Source organism: Bison bison, unplaced genomic scaffold (genome assembly GCF_000754665.1).
Source record: "Bison bison bison isolate TAMUID 2011002044 unplaced genomic scaffold, Bison_UMD1.0 scf7180017864327, whole genome shotgun sequence".
NCBI classification, from domain to species: domain Eukaryota; kingdom Metazoa; phylum Chordata; class Mammalia; order Artiodactyla; family Bovidae; genus Bison; species Bison bison.
Genome location: NW_011494899.1, coordinates 2,727,782 through 2,745,285, shown reverse-complemented (window position 1 = coordinate 2,745,285; position 17,504 = coordinate 2,727,782). Strand labels below are relative to the sequence as shown.

Here is a 17,504-nt window from a genome sequence, read left to right as displayed (position 1 = left end):
ATAGTGGAAACAGTGCATGACTTTATTTTTTGGGGCTCCAAATTCACTGCAGGTACTGAGTGCAGCCATGAAATTAAGACACTTGCTCCTTGTTAGAAAAGTTATGACCAATCTAGATGGCATATGAAAAAGCAGAGACATTACTTTGCCAACAAAGGTCCGTCTAGTCAAAGTTATGGTTTTTCCAGTAGTCATGTATAGATGTGAGAGTTGGACCAAAAAAGAAGCTAAGCCCCGAGATGATGCTCTTGAACTGTGGTGTTGGAGAAGACTCTTGAGAGTCCCTTGGACTGCAAGGAGATCCAGCCAGTCCATCCGGAAGGAAATCAGTCCTGAATGTTCATTGGAAGGACTGATGCTGAGGCTGAAACTCCAATACTTTGACCACCTGATGAGAAGAACTGTGGATAGCCTTTACCAAGTTGATATTCAGCAATTTTCTATTGCTAGTTTGCATAAAGGTTTCCAAAACATTACAAATGGGTATTGACTACTGTCAAATGCTTTTCTTTATCACTGAAATAATAATACCTTTTCCTTTACTAATAGGATATATTAATTTATTATTTCATAATGTTGAACCAACTTTGTATTCCTGAAATAAACTCCATTGATCATGATGAAGTATTATTTTAAAATATTGTTAAATTCTCTTTGTTAATATATTAAGGATATCTCAGTTTGTGTTTATGGGGGACACTTGGCTATACTTTTTTTCTTTCTTGAAAGTTCTTCATCAGATTTTGGTATCAGAGTTATGCTGCCCTCATAAACAAGTTCAGAGTTCCCAATATTATCCTGTTTCCTGGAAGAGTATTATAAGACTGGCATTATTTCTTTCTTAAATAGGTGATGGAATAAGTAAAGCCATCTGGTGGGACCTGGAGTTTTATTTATTGGAAGGTTTTTGATTATAAATTCAGTTTTGTAAAGAGAGGGCTATTCAATTTTTCTTTTTTCTTCTGAAATTTTAAGAAGTTGCACTTGTCAAGAGTATTTTTCATTTCATCTTAGTTGTATAATATATTGACATTCAGTTCACTTCAGTCGCTCAGTCATGTCTGACTCTTTGAGACCCCATGGACCACAGCACACCGGGCTTCCCTGTCCATCACTAACTCCCAGAGCTTACTCAAACTCATGTCCATAGCTTCAAATAGACAGATCTTTGTTGGCATAGTAATGTCTCTGCTTTTTAATATGCTGTCTAGGTTGGTCATAGCTTTTCTTTCAAGGAGCAAGCGTCTTTTAATTTCATGGCTGCAGTCACCATCTGCAGTGATTTTGGAGTCCAAAAAAACAAAGTCTGTCACTGTTTCCTTTGTTTGCCCATCTATTTGCCATGAAATGATAGGACTGGAGGCCATGATCTTAGTTTTCTAAATGTTTAGTTTTAAGCCAACTTTTTCACTCTCCTCTTTCACTTCCATCAAGAGGCTCTTTGGTTCTTTCGTTTATATTGATGTTATGTTCTCTAGTTTATATTGACATTATGACATTTATAATATCCTTTATGTTTTTAAAGTTTAGAGACAATTTAGTGATGTCCCCTTTTTTATTCTTGATAAAGGTAATTTGTGTTTTCTCCCTTTTGGGCCCTGATCAGTACTGATAAGAGTTTATCAATTTTATTAATCTTTTCAAAAGAAAACTGAACTCTGACTCAGAGTTTAATCAGGTGACAGAAACCACATTAGTAATTTGAACAGGGAAAATTTAATCTGAAGAACTGTCAGCAAGTAAAAGGTGGTCAACAATGGTAAGGAGTAGAAGAAGAGTGAAGGCTATACTGTCCAATACAGTAGATAACCACTAGCCACAGAAGCAGCTTCTGAGCACTTGAAATGTGGCTAGTTGGAACAGAGACATCCTAGGTGGCCCTGTGCCCTCTGTCAGCCTGGCCTGCCTGTGGTTGCCACGGTTCAGGGCTTCAGCTGTGGTGGCTGTGCAGTTTCTTGAACTGACATTCACTGATGTGTGTAAGGACAATAGCTTGGAAGGCATGCACAGACTAGACAGTCTTTGTTCCAAGTTGGACATAAATCCATGCCCTTACAAAGCTTCGATCTGGCTACTTTTGGAACCCAGCCAATCCATGGCAACCCACTCCAGTATTCTTGCCTGGCAAATCCCATGGACAGAGGAGCCTGGTAGGCTGCAGTCCATGGGGTTGCTAGGAGTCAGACACGACTGAGCGACTTCACTTTCACTTTTCACTTTCATGCATTGGAGAAGAAAATGGCAACCCACTCCAGTGTTCTTGCCTGGAGAATCCCAGGGATGGGGGAGCCTGGTGGGCTGCAGTCTATGGGGTTGCACAGAGTCGGACACAACTGAAGCGACTTAGCAAATAAGCATAAAATATACTCTGGATTTCAAAGACTTCATATTAATATAAAAAAGGTTAAAACAGTATAGTGGTTTTATAATGATTTTATATTGAAAAGATAGTATTTTAGATATACTATGTTAAATAAAATATATCTTAAAAATTAACTTCACATTTTTCTTACTTTTTAAAATATACATGTTAGAAAATTTTAAATTACACATGTCTGTTGGATAGTACTGTTCTAAGCAGCTACCACCTCTAAATGAAGGGAAAATAATTAAGCAATGAATTAAGAAAGTTTTCTTTCTTCCCCTGCTGAGATTCACACCTCATTGTGAATGAGGTGTGCTGCCTCAGAAACAACCATCCCTATAGGGAAGAAGCCTGCCAAAGGGCTAAGACCACCAGGGAAGTCTCTGATAAACTATCTTTAAATGAAGAGTTTAATATAGACTATTTACATTTAATATAACTTATTGATATAGCTGTGCTTAATTTTACCATGTTGGTAAGCTTTCCTTTTGTCCATCTTTTCATTTACTCCTCTGTGCTCCCTTGTGCTCAGTTGCCCAGTCATGTCAGATTCTGTAGCCCCGTGGATTGTAGTCCTCCAGGTTCCTCGGTCCATGGGGTTTTCCAGCAAGAATACTGGATTGGGATTTCCTACTCATGAGGATTTTCTAAACCCAGGGACTGAACCCATGTCTCCTGAGTCTCCTGCATTGGCAGGTAGATTCTTTACCACTAGCACTACCTGGAAAGCCCTCTCTGCCCCCTATCTGCCTTTATTTGAATGAGAGATATTTTTAGAATTCCATTTAAAATTCCTCTATTAACTTTTTAGAGATAGCTTTTTGTGCTACTTAGATCATAGTATACTGTTATTATAGTCTACCTTCAAATAATATATTACAATTGAATGCTGTTAAGAATTTACATATACTTTCATTTACCTTTTTCCTACCTTATGTGATCCTGCAATAGATTTTATTTAACATGTGTGTCAAGTCCCAAGATACTGGTATTATTCCCTACAATTTATCAATATTAGTTGGTTTAATCTGTCAATGGTCTTCCAAAAATAGGACATATGAATGTACATAGCTAAAAATAATGAAAAAAGAGGTCTTTTATATTTACCCATGTATTTAGTGCTCTTTTTCTTTCCTGAAGATCCTGTCTTTAGCCTAGAATTATTTTCTTTCACCTAGCAGAATTTCCTTTAATATTAGTATTTTTTATAGTATAGATATGATGGAAAAAACTATTTCTGCTTTTTTGTGTCTAAAAATGCCTTCATTGCGCCTTCTCTTTTTTAAAAAAAATGAATGTTTTTGCTAAGTAAACAGGGCTATTTCTAGTTTTTTAAAGCTGCCATTCCATTCTGTAAGAAAATACTGAACACTATTATCATGGTTCCCTGAACATATCTTTTATCCTCTGGCTGCTTATAAAATTTTCCATCTTTGGTTTTCAGTTAATCGAGTATATGACATGACAAGATGTGATTTCCTTTATATTTATGTTGTTTGGGGTCTGTTGAGCTTCTTGGCACTGTAGGTTGATACCTTCCATCAATTTTGGAAACTCAATTATCTCTTCAAATCTTTTTTCTGTCCCAATCTCTCTTTCCCTCTTTTCTCTAGGTCTATAAGTACAGATACGTTAGGCCATTTACTATTGTTCCAGAGACCTCAAACACCCTATTCCCCTTTTTAAAAAATCTTCCTTCTCTTTGTGCTTCAGCTGGGATACTGACTGTCTTCAAGTTTACTGATCTTTTTGTCTGCTCTGTTCAATCCAGATATCCAATTAATGAATCCAATTAATGAATTTTTCATTTTGATAGTATGTTTCAGTTCTAAGATTCTGTTTGGTCCTTTTTAATATTTTCCATTTCTGTATTAAATTACCACCTCTTTTGCTGTCTCGTACACAGGATGCTTGGGGCTAGTGCACTGGGACGACCCAGAGGGATGGTATGGGGAGGGAGGAGGGAGGAGGGTTCAGGATGGGGAGCACATGTATACCTGTGATGGATTCATTTTGATATTTGGCAAAACTAATACAATTATGTAAAGTTTAAAAATAAAATAAAATTTAAAAAAATAAAAAAAAATTAAAAAAAATAAATTACCACCTCTTCACATCATTTTTCACCTTGACTAGATTCTCTACTACCATCCTTGTTGTTGTTTAGTAGCTCAGACATGTCTAATTCTTTGCGATCCGTGAACTGCAGCACACCGTCTCCCTGTCCTTCACCATGTCCCGGAGTTTGCTCAAACTCATGTCCATTGAGTCAGTGATGCCATCCAAGCAGCTCATCCTCTATCATCCCCTGCTCCTCCTGCCTTCAATCTTTCCTAGCACCAGAGTCTTTTCTAATGAGTTGGTTCTCCATATCAGGTATTGGAACTTCAGCATCAGTCCTTCTAATGAATACTCAGAGTTGATTTCCTTTAGGATTGACTGGTTTGATCTCCTTGCAGTCCAAGGGACTCTCAAAAATCTTCTCCAACAACACAGTTCGAAAGCATCAATTCTTTGGCGCTCAGCCTTCTTTATGGTCCAACTTTCACACCTGTTCATGACTACTGGAAAAACCATAGCTTTGACTACGTAGACCTTTGTCAGACCCCCACTATCTACAGAATAACAATTGTAAAGTCCTTTTTAATCCTAATTCCAAGATCCACATCAACTGTGGGACTGTTTCTGTTTTTCTTTACTTGATTGCAAGTTAACATATACTTGCTTCTTCATGTGTCTCATAATTTGTGATCATATAACAGGCAATGGTATAAAAGATTAGAGACAGAATAAACAATATTTATCTCTAGAAAAGTACATAGTCTTTGCTCTGACTGATAGAGGTTGAATTGATGGAGTCTGTGAGCTGGGTCTGGGCTTTGTTGCTGCTTTCCTTAAATTTCATTCACCACTGGCTTCAAATATTTTGAAGGCAGGATTCAGATTTTTCTTCAACAGGGCTTAAGATCTGAGTAGTAACAAGACTCCAGCTGTCTCTCTCTGCTTTATAGTTTGGGCACTAGCTTTACAAACTATATGACATTTCTCTTTGCTTTGCTGTCTACCCAGCAGCTTTGCTTGCTGAGGACTTCTCTTTGTGTTCCAACCCTGTCCCCTAATATTCTGCACCTCTGAAGGCATCTTTCTACACTGATGTCCTGTTGCCAGCTTCAGGGAACAGCTCCTTTGCAGTAAGTGAATTCCTAGTGCACTTAAGAAGGATCCCTCTCAACCCTTCTGCTTCACTCCAGCCTTTGGCATGCTGCCACTGGTGCTCCATGAATACACTGAAGAAAAGTACTGGGGAGTGGGTACAAACTTGCTCTGTGACTAGGGCTTCTTGGAATTCTAATCTGCCATGTCAGCACACATATTACCACAAAGACTTTGGTAAAATTTCAATGAGTTTCTCTTTACTCTCAACTATGGTAAATTCCCTTCTCTTCCTGCTGTGATTCCAGGGGTGTAGCCTTGGGTATCTTCTTTCCCATGAAAGGCTCATCCTCTAATGGAACTTAATTTATTAGGTTTATTTGTGTCATTAACTCTCTAATAGGTTAAAAACAAACAAAAAAAAAATCTATGATACTATGGCATATTCACTTTCTTCACATTATTAAGACAGGAGTGAATGGTCTACTGCAACTCTGCACATCTTAACCAGAAGTGGAAGTCTCTATCTACTCTTCAGCACTGGTTTTATTTTTTATTTTTAAATATTTATTTATTTATTTGTCTGCACTGTGACTTAGCTGCAGCAAGCAGGATCTTTGGATGCAGCACGTGGGATCTAGTTCCCTTACCAGGTACTGAACCCAGGCCCCCTGCATTGTGAGTGTGGAGTCTTAGCCACTGGACCACCAGGGAAGTCCCAGCATATGTTTTATTTCAAGCAACACATGGTTAACCTTTGCGTTTCAACAGTAAATATAACAATAAGATTGTTATATTTTATTAACATTAAATATTAAATATTAACATATTTTCATGTGAAATAAGTAAGTAGTCACTTCACAATTTTAAGCACTAAGTTTCCTATCTGTTTTTGTGCATCACAATTATTTGTTTAACCATTCAGAAGGCATAATATGGACCATTAAATGATGTAAAGTTCTTAAACAGTAATATTGTAAAATATTAATTCACAAGTAATATTGTGAAAATAAGAAACATAAAATTTTATAGCAAAACAAAGTTATAAATCACAAACTTCCTTGGAGAAGGCATTTAAGGTAGTATAATTACTTTAAAAAATGTTAATTCACAAAATAACCAAAATATAATGAAGGTAAAGGTCTAAAATTTCTGCCCATCCATCCATTGCCCCTTCTTTTATTAAATAAATCTAGTCTCAGGGTTTTAAATAGAATTTATATTTAAGGTTCCTAAATTTACTGCAGACTTCTCCCCTGAGCTCTGGAGTTGAATGACACTCAACAAACACAGTCATATGTCTAAAAGCCATCTCAAACTTAAAATGTTAAAAAAAAAATGAACTCCTAATTTTTCCCCCAAGTTGTTCCTCCTAGAGTCTTCCTCATCTTGCTGAATGGCAAACCACTGGGTCACTTGCCCAGGCTAAAAACCTAGAAGCTATCCTTGACTCTCTAACACCACAAACTCTATAGCCTCTATTTAAAAAATATATTTAAAATCCTACCATTTCTCAACACTCCTACTGCCATTCTAGTTCTAGTCACCATCATCGTGTTTCTATATAATTGCCTTGGCCTCCTAATTGACCCTTCTGCTTACGTCTTTACAGCATTTCCATTCAACTTCTGTTCTCTACAGCCAGAGTGATTCTTTCAAAATGTAAGTGAAATCTGTCACTCCTCTACTCAGTGATCTCCCGTGGCATCCCATTTCACTCAGAGTAAAAGCCATAAAACATGGTAAAATCCTATGATCTGGCTCCTGCAATCTCTCTGACCCTCTTATTTTTGCTCACTGTGCTCTGGCTAGAGCACACTGGCCTCCTTGCTGTTCCTAAACAAGTCATGGCCCACATCTACATCAGGGCCTCTGTAACTGCGGCTCCCTCTGCCTGCGACACTCTTTCCCCATGTTGCAGTTACTCAGTAGCTTAAAACAACTGAATAATTCTGCAAGTCTCTCAGTTAACTAGATGGTTCTTCTGTTGGTCTCATCTGGGCTCACTCATGTGCCTGCAATCAGTGGGCAGCTTGGCTGGTACCAGATGATCTAAATGATCTCTCTCATACATTTCAGGCCTTTGTGCTGGCTGCTGGTTGGCCCATTCTCTTTATATGTGTGTACATGCTCAGTTGCTCAGTCGTGCCTGACTCTTTGCAACCCCATGAACTGTAGCCCATTAGGTTCCTCTCTCCATGAGACTTCCAAGGCAAGAATACTGGAGGAGGTTGTAATTTCCTACTCCAGGATATCTTCCTGACCCACGGATTGAACCTGCATCTCTTGCACTGGCAGGCAGATTCTTTACCACTGAGTCACCTGGGAAGCCCCTCTCTACAGGTGGTCTTCCACAATTTGACATTCTAGCCCAGTCCTTACCCAGTACAAGGAGCATTCCAGTGGGCAAAGGTAGAAACCGCAAGGTCGCCTGAGGCCTAGGATTTGGAACTTGCCATCTCCTTTGGCACTAAGTCAAAACAACATATAAGGCCAACCCAAATTTAAGGGAGTGAGGGAAAAAAAATCTACCCTTTGATGAACAAGTTGCAAAATTTTGTGGATTCAATATATCACACCCCAGATATCTGCATGGCTCAGTCTCTTCATACATTTGCTCACATGTCACCACATCAGTGAGACCTTCTATGACTCCATATAAATTAATTATCCTTCCCTCACCTTGGGACTTTCTTTCCCACATTTACTTTTAGCATCTACCATCACCTGACATTGCATATTTATTTTATTACTGGTCTCTTTCCCAATACAGTGTAAGATCTGTGAAGGTAGGAATTTTCTCTTTGGTTCACCATTATGTCCCCAGCACCCTGAACACTGCCATCTATACACAGCAGGCACTCATGCAATATCTGACAAATGAAATATCCTATTCAAATGAGCATGTACCATGAAAATAACAAAGAATCCAAAGAATCCAAAATGACTCAAAAAGCGTAATATAAATTTAGGCATGTGAAATGTTAGTGGCAGAGGATGAGATGGTTATATAGCATCATTGACTCAATGGACATGAATCTGAGCAAACTCCAGGAGACAGTGAAGGACAGGAAAGCCTGGCGTGCTACCCTAACACTAACCCAGTCCACAGGGTTGCAAATAGTCAGACATGACTTAGTGACTGAACAACATTAGTGGCTTTATATATTCTTCTTTGATTTATCCTGTGATTTTGAACAAAATATTTTATTATGCCTCAATGTGTCCATCTATAAAGACTTAGACACATGTCTCTTGTTTCTTGGATATAATGAGAATTTTTTATACCAATACTTTAAACTCTTGATAAAAAGTTTCTGTAGGCCCTAGAATATGCACTGTCTTAACAGCTTATCAGTCTGGCACCAAATGTAGACAATATAAGATTTAACTGCATAGTAATAATAATTTATGTAAGACACCTATGATTAATAGTGTCATTCAAGTTTTGCCTAGGCTAGTGTCTGCTAAGTTTATCATTCCCTAAGTAGAACATGAAAAAAATACAAGAAGTTTTTTAAAAAGCCATCTTGTCAGCTTACATTAAGTAGAATTTAACAGAAAAATTCTAGGTAGAAAACATATAAGAAAAAACAAGTTTATCAGATACAGGTGTGTGTAAATATATGTTTTCAAAAATGCTCTGGCCCCATTCCTAAATATATTCAGTATAAACAGAATAAAACGAATGAATGCTATAGAGAGGGTGTACACTAGAGGAGACAACAGTACTAAAATCACTGTCACCATCCCAATAAATTAAAGGCACTGTTATCAGATCTAAATCAGTTTTATCTCCAATGTGGGAAGAAGCTGAATTACTTACCCATTAAAAGTTCTCACTATTTGCTGTACTAGAATAATAAAACCAGAGACAATAATGCAAATGAGTCAGCTAGTTACTGACAAAAGAATCTTCCTCCTCAGAAAAACTGGGGGTGTAAGGGTCAGCAATGAGGAGACCCCCTTTTTATTGTACACACTCTTGGGCTCATTTCTGCAATACATGCATACAGTACCTCTAAACAAAAACAGTAAAAATAAAAACAATACAATAAAAAGAATTAAACTTCCTCTATGGTTCTGACATATTAAATAAATCTGAAAGTTTTCATAAAATATGTTTTATATGGACTATATCAGAATCAAATAATAAGCACTCTAGGTACAGTAATATATATTCATGTATCTATATTTTATGGCCTTTGTAGAAACCACTGCCTCGCTGTCAAAGTAACAAGACAGGAAACACAGCATCTAAATTCAGAAGATAGTCTGATCCAATAATATGCTATTTTAGGCAGAAGAAAGCTCAAAATAAAGAGCACAAAAGACTTGCTTACTTAAACCATTTTTGTCAAAGCATGTAAATAAATGTTTTGTTATTTTAAAGGTACTTAAAAATACTCAAGATTCAATTTACTTATAATACATGGATTTATATAAAGTTGAAGCAGATATTCACATATACTTTATACATATGAGTTGCTGATCAACTATTACCATTGTTCCTGATATACTTTCTTCTCAGAGCTCTTGCATGTAACTAGGTTAAATTCTGACTCTAAGAAGCTATAGTCGGAGAAGGCAATGGTACCCCACTCCAGTACTCCTGCCTAGAAAATCCCATGGATGGAGGAGCCTGGTGGGCTGCAGTCCATGGGGTCGCGAAGAGTTGGACATGACTGAGCGACTTCCCTTTCACTTTTCACTTTCCTGCATTGGAGAAGGAAATGGCAACCCACTCCAGTGTTCTTGCCTGGAGAATCCCAGGGACGGGGGAGCCTGGTGGGCTGCCGTCTATGGGGTCAAACAAAGTCGGACACGACTGAAGTGACTTAGCAACAAGAAGCTATAGTAGTAAGAAAACTTCAGTAAAATAAATTTTCACTAGCCACAACTGTTGCATTAGTCATATCCTAAACGTTAAAAATTTCTTTCATGCTGATGAAAAAAGGCAAGGTAGTGTTAACTGAGTTCCCAGAATTGGGGATATTTTCACTCAGGAAAAGGAACTATTCTCTTCTGCATTCGAAATAGAAACAATGCGATTATAAAAATTTGATGAATCAAACTGTTGTAAGAAAAAAAACAGATATACATTAGGAATTCTAACTGCAGTAAATAGGAAGGGATGAACTAAGCCAGGAAACTCAGCCTGAGCACTTCCATGAGCTACTTTTATGACCTTGGTCAGCTCATTTAATCTCTTTAGGACTAAATTTTTCATGTGGACAAAAGGGGGGGAAATATGATTAGGAGATCTTTAAGATTCTACCAAGTTAAAAAAAATTACAGTTTTCTAGCATGTCAATTGTTACAGTCCTTTGACTCAGAAAGTCTTACAAGAGTTATCCCACAAATGTACTAGCAAATGTGAGTAAAGACATGTATATTTGAACAAGGACATTCACTGACAGCATAACTTGAATTAGCAAAAGGCCTGTGGAAAAACAAGTAAATGTTCACTAGAAAGCTAGTGAAAGAAATGATACCCTCAAAAAATAAAAAATAGAATACAGATCATATGATCCAGCAACTCTACTCCCAGTATTTATCTGAAGAAAACAAAAACACTAATTCAAAAAGATGTATGTACCTAAAATCAGCATTATTTACAATAGCCAATATATGGAAGCAACCTAAGTGCCTGCCAACAGCTGAATAATGATTTACACACACACACACACACACACACACACACAGAAATATTCAGATCAGATCAGTCGCTCAGTCGAGTCCGACTCTTTGTGACCCCATGAATCGCAGCACGCCAGGCCTCCCTGTCCATCACCAACTCCCGGAGTTCACTGAGACTCACGCCCATCGAGTCAGTGATGTCATCCAGCCATCTCATCCTCTGTCGTCCCCTTCTCCTCCTGCCCCCAATCCCTACCAGCATCACAGTCTTTTCCAATGAGTCAACTCTTCGCATGAGGTGGCCAAAGTACTGGAGTTTCAGCTTTAGCATCATTCCTTCCAAAGAAATCCCAGGGCTGATCTCCTTCAGAATGGACTGGTTGGATCTCCTTGCAGTCCAAGGCACTCTCAAGAGTCTTCTCCAACACCACAGTTCAAAAGTATCAATTCTTCGGTGCTCAGCCTTCTTCACAGTCCAACTCTCACATCCATACATGACCACAGGAAAAACCATAGCCTTGACTAGACAAACCTTTGTTGGCAAAGTAATGTCTCTGCTTTTCAATATGCTATCTAGGTTGGTCATAACTTTCCTTCCAAGGAGTAAGTGTCTTTTAATTTCATGGCTGCAGTCACCATATGTAGTGATTCTGGAGCCAGAAAAATAAAGTCTGACACTGTTTCCACTGTTTCCCCATCTATTTCCCATGAAGTGGTGGGACTGGATGCCATGATCTTCGTTTTCTGAATGTTGAGCTTTAAGCCAATTTTTCACTCTCCACTTTCACTTTCATCAAGAGGCTTTTGAGTTCCTCTTCACTTTCTGCCATAAGGGTGGTGTCATCTGCATATCTGAGGTTATTGGTATTTCTCCCAGCAATCTTGATTCCAGTTTGTTTCTTCCAGTCCAGAGTTTCTCATGATGTACTCTGCATATAAGTTAAATAAACAGGGTCACAATATACAGCCTTGACGTACTCCTTTTCCTATTTGGAACCAGTCTGTTGTTCCATGTCCAGTTCTAACTGTTGCTTCCTGACCTGCATACAAATTTCTCAAGAGGCAGGTCAGGTGGTCTGGTATTCCCATCTCTTTCAGAATTTTCCACAGTTTATTGGGATCCACACAGTCAAAGGCTTTGGCATAGTCAATAAAGCAGAAATAGATGGTTTTCTGGAACTTGCTTGCTTTTTCGATGATCCAGCAGCTGTTGGCAATTTGATCTCTGGTTCCTCTGCCTTTTCTAAAACCAGCTTGAACATCAGGAAGTTCATGGTTCACATATTGCTGAAGCCTGGCTTGGAGAATTTTGAGCATTACTTTACTAGCATGTGAGATGAGTGCAACTGTGCGGTAGTTTGAGCATTCTTTGGCATTGCCTTTCTTTGGGATTGGAATGAAAACGGACCTTTTCCCATCCTGTGGCCACTGCTGAGTTTTCCAAATTTGCTGGCATACTGAGTGCAGCCTTTTCACAGCATCATCTTTCACGATTTGGAATAGCTCAACTGGAATTCCATCACCTCCACTAGCTTTGTTCGTAGTGATGCTTTTTCTAAGGCCCACTTGACTTCACATTCCAGGATGTCTGACTCTAGGTGAATGATCACACCATCATGATTATCTGGGTCATGAAGATCTTTTTTGTACAGTTCTTCGGTGTATTCTTGCCATCTCTTCTTAATATCTTCTGCTTCTGTTAGGTCCATACCATTTCTGTCCTTTATCGAGCTCATCTTCGCATGAATGTTCCTTTGGTATCTCTGATTTTCTTGAAGAGATCCCTAGTCTTTCCCATTCTGTTGTTTTCCTCTATTTCTTTGCATTGATCGCTGAAGAAGGCTTTCTTATCTCTTCTTGCTATTCTTTGGAACTCTGCATTCAGATGCTTATATCTTTCCTTTTCTCCTTTGGTTTTCGCTTCTCTTCTTTTCACAGCTATTTGTAAGACCTCCTCAGACAGCCATTTCGCTTTTTTTGCATTTCTTTTCTATGGGGATGGTCTTGATCCCTGTCTCCTGTACAATGTCACGAACCTCATTCCATAGCTCATCAGGCACTCTATCTATCAGATCTAGGCTCTTAAATCTATTTCTCACTTCCACTGTATAATCATAAGGGATTTGATTTAGGTCATACCTGAATGGTCTAGTGGTTTTCCCTACGCTCTTCAATTTAAGTCTGAATTTGGCAATAAGGAGTTCATGGTCTGAGCCACAGTCAGCTCCTGGTCTTGTTTTTGCTGATTGTATGGAGCTTCTCCATCTTTGGCTGCAAAGAATATAATCAATCTGATTTCGGTGTTGACCATCTGGTGATGTCCATGTATAGAGTCTTCTCTTGTGTTGTTGGAAGAGGGTGTTTGTTATGACCAGTGCATTTTCTTGGCAAAACTCTATTAGTCTTTGCCCTGCTTCATTCCGTATTCCAAGGCCAAATTTGCCTGTTACTCCAGGTGTTTCTTGACTTCCTACTTTTGCATTCCAGTCCCCTATAATGAAAAGGACATCTTTTTTGGGTGTTAGTTCTAAAAGGTCTTGTAGGGCTTCATAGAACCGTTCAACTTCAGCTTCTTCAGCATTACTGGTTGGGGCATAGACTTGGATTACTGTGATATTGAATGGTTTGCCTTGGAAATGAACAGAGATCATTCTGTCATTTTTGAGACTGCGTCCAAGTACTGCATTTCGGACTCTTTTGTTGACCATGATGGCCACTCCATTTCTTCTGAGGGATTCCTGCCCGCAGTAGTAGATATAATGGTCATCTGAGTTAAATTCACCCATTCCAGTCCATTTCAGTTCGCTGATTCCTAGAATGTCGACATTCACTCTTGCCATCTCTTGTTTGACCACTTCCAATTTGCCTTGATTCATGGACCTGACATTCCAGGTTCCTGTGCAATATTGCTCTTTACAGCATTGGACCTTGCTTCTATCACCAGTCACATCCACAGCTGGGTATTGTTTTTACTTTGGATCCATCCCTTCATTCTTTCTGGAGTTATTTCTCCACTGATCTCCAGTAGCATATTGGGCACCTACTGACCTGGGGAGTTCCTCTTTCAGTATCCTATCATTTTGCCTTTTCATACTGTTCATGGGGTTCTCAAGGCAAGAATACTGAAGTGGTTTGCCATTCCCTTCTCCAGTGGACCACAGTCTGTCAGATCTCTCCACCATGACCCGCCCGTCTTGGGTTGCCCCACGGGCATGGATCAGTTTCATTGAGTTAGACAAGGCTGTGGTCCTAGTGTGATTAGATTGACTAGTTTTCTGTGAGTATGGTTTCAGTGTGTTTGCCCTCTGATGCCCTCTTGAAACACCTACCGTCTTACTTGCGTTTCTCTTACCTTGGACGTGGGGTATCTCTTCACGGCTGCTCCAGCAAAGTGCAGCCATTGCTCCTTACCTTGGACGAGGGGTATCTCCTCACTGCCACCCTTCCTGACCTTCAATGTGGGATAGCTCCTCTAGGCCCTGCTGCGCCCACGCAATATTACTCAGCCATAAAAAGAAAGAACGAAATCTTGCCATTTGCAACTGGCAAGACCTTGAGGACATTATGCTAAGTGGTAATAACTTTGCATGGTATGTAATCAATAAAAATATTGAACCACTACGTTGTATACCTGAAATATAAATTATAAGTCAATAGTAATTTTTTTTAAAAGAAACTATAGCATATCTACACAATGGAATACTATGAAGCCATTTAAAAGACTGAGAAAGTAACATGGAACAATATCCAAAATACATGATTAATGTGAATAAAGCACAGCATAAAATGGTATAACATAGCATGCTCTCATCTTGGTTTTAAAAACAGAGGATAGTAACATACACATAAACCACACAAATATATGTATATAAATACACATACATATATGCATTCTTATTTATGCAAGGACTATTTCTAATGCATACAAAAGAAAGTGGTAGTAGCTGTTGCTTCTGAGAGGGGAACCAGCAGTCTAAAGTAGAAGAAAGATTTAACTTTTCAATGTTAATCATTTTTTTCACAGTCTGATTTCACACTGTGTGTGTAACATTTTCATTAAGAAAAAAATCCACATGTATTTTATTTAAAATTTTACATTTCCCATACTAAAATTGAAATTACACCCGGCCCCAAAAATGTGTCTTCTCTGACAAGAGATTTTTCTTTTATGCAAAGATTTTTTCAATTACCTTGAAAAGCCGGGGAAACACATCTGCTGGTTGTCCACGAATCACAAACAGACGAGAGTTTAATTTTCGCAGATTGGCATCAAGGTCTTCAAGACATTGAAGCAAAAATCTAGAGAGAGGAAAATATTATTTAAATTCTTCAAAGTATATATTTAGAAGATTTAAAGTAATAAAAAGTCATGCTATTCTAAAATTTGAAATGCCATCTCATCATCTTTTTTACCTCTTTATCATCTTCTAATTTCTAGATGATGTATAAATTACTGCTTCCAGAAACCATTCTTATAAGTTTTAAAAATTATGGCACAAGTTTCTCAGTATTTTTAAATGAAGTTCCTAAATTAAATCACTGTCATTAAATAACAGTGACTGTTAGTAAAGTTTAATTTGTAAACATAAAAATCATATAAAGAAATAAAATAATTAAATGAATTGAGCTCATTGTTTAAATTTGGTGAAATAAATCCAAGTTAGTATAGAAAAGCCACCTTGAAAAACCTAGGACAGCTTTGACTTGGAAAAAAAGAACACTTTTAACATCCTATTTAATCACTCTGAACACTCTGAACAAGTGAATAAGAATTTGAGCCCTTTATTAGGGGATGTTGTAATCATCTAAGAGAGAGAAGGAGTAAAGTCCATTTTCAAATTTCTAATATAAAGAATCTGATAATAAACAGATGTTAAATTATGTGCCATTAACTCTCCGAGTGTAGAGAATACCAAATTAATTTTTTCATAAAAGGTTTCTGAGGAAGGTGGAGCTGTACATTTTTTTCAATGAAATTAGCATCAATAAGTCCTATGCATAATAGATACCTGGGGAAATTCTGGGGTGGAGGCAGAAGACTGCTTATTTTGCATCTTCCATTGTAAAGAAATGGTGCAGTCCACAAGAGCAAATCCAAAATAGATGTCACCCCTGGAAGGTTCAACCTCATTGTTTCCCTCATGTTAATTTCTCTAAGATTTCATGTAGATTCTGTTCCTCTCTCTGTTCTGTTCCTCTCCAACTCTGTTTCTTTTATGTTTTTCATTTTAAATATCTATCCATCTTTTCCACAGGCCTTGTATCTTCCAGAATAATGACTGTGCCCTACTTATGAGGAGGAGTGGTTAAAATGAATAGAAAGGCATATTTCAGAACCGCATTGTTCAACATGGTAGCCAGTTAAATTAGGCATGTGTAGCTATTTAAATTAGTTAAAATTAAAATTTCAGTTCCTCAGTCACACTTGCCATATATCAAGGCCTCTCAATAGCCACATGTGTGGCTAGTAGTGACCATATTGGACAGTACAAGTGAAGAATGCTTCCAACATTGCAGAAATTTCTATTTGACAGCACTGTTCTAGAAGATTATTCAGAATAGATCATTTTGTTTTCTTTGCCCATTCCAATCCCCATTCCTCTTTGCCCATTCCAATTTCATTTCACCAAGAAAGTCTTGTTAATTTTCTACAGATGTAGTTATTAAGTGACATCAGTCAGTTCAGTTGCTCAGTTGTGTCCGACTCTGCGACCCCATGAATCGCAGCACGCCAGGCCTCTCTGTCCATCACCAACTCCCGGAGTTCACCCAAACTCACGTCCATTGAGTCAGTGATGCCATCCAGCCATCTCATACTCTGTTGTCCCCTTCTCCTCCTGCTCCTGATCCTTCCCAGCATGAGTCTTTTCCAATGAGTCAACTCTTCGCATGAGGTGGCCAAAGTACTGGAGTTTCAGCTTTAGCATCATTCCTTCCAATGAACACCCAGGACTGATCTCCTTTAGGATGGACTGGTTGGATCTCCTTGCAGTCCAAGGGACTCTCAAGTGACATCAGTATAATTAGTCAAATCTGATATTGCTTCCCTTTAGGAGTCATCATCTCTATGGGCACAGGGAGTCAGAGTGCTATATTCACAAGGCTGTTAAAGACATCCCACCATTTCACCTTAGGAAGTCTAACAGTTGTCCTTCAAGAAATAGGAAATAAATCTTTATATACTCACATTTATATTACACAAAATCTTTTTGTCTTTGTTTACAGTCACCTCCCTAACACACCATCCTTAATGCTCAAACTACTGCACAACTGCACTCATCTCACATGCTAGCCAAGTAAGGCTCAAAATTCTCCAAGCCAGGCTTCAACAGTATGTGAACCATGA

At 38.3% G+C, this 17,504-nt stretch overlaps 1 protein-coding gene across 3 annotated transcripts in view; it reads right to left on the bottom strand.

Moving 5' to 3' along the window:
• CRY1 (cryptochrome circadian clock 1) overlaps positions 1–17,504 on the bottom strand; it is a 96,216-nt gene that overhangs the window by 17,452 nt on the left and 61,260 nt on the right. For all 3 annotated transcript variants that reach the window (XM_010853372.1, XM_010853370.1, XM_010853371.1), the window contains exon 2: positions 15,349–15,457. In XM_010853372.1, coding sequence (XP_010851674.1) covers positions 15,349–15,457 — 109 coding nt within the window. The remainder of the gene's footprint in view (positions 1–15,348; positions 15,458–17,504) is intronic.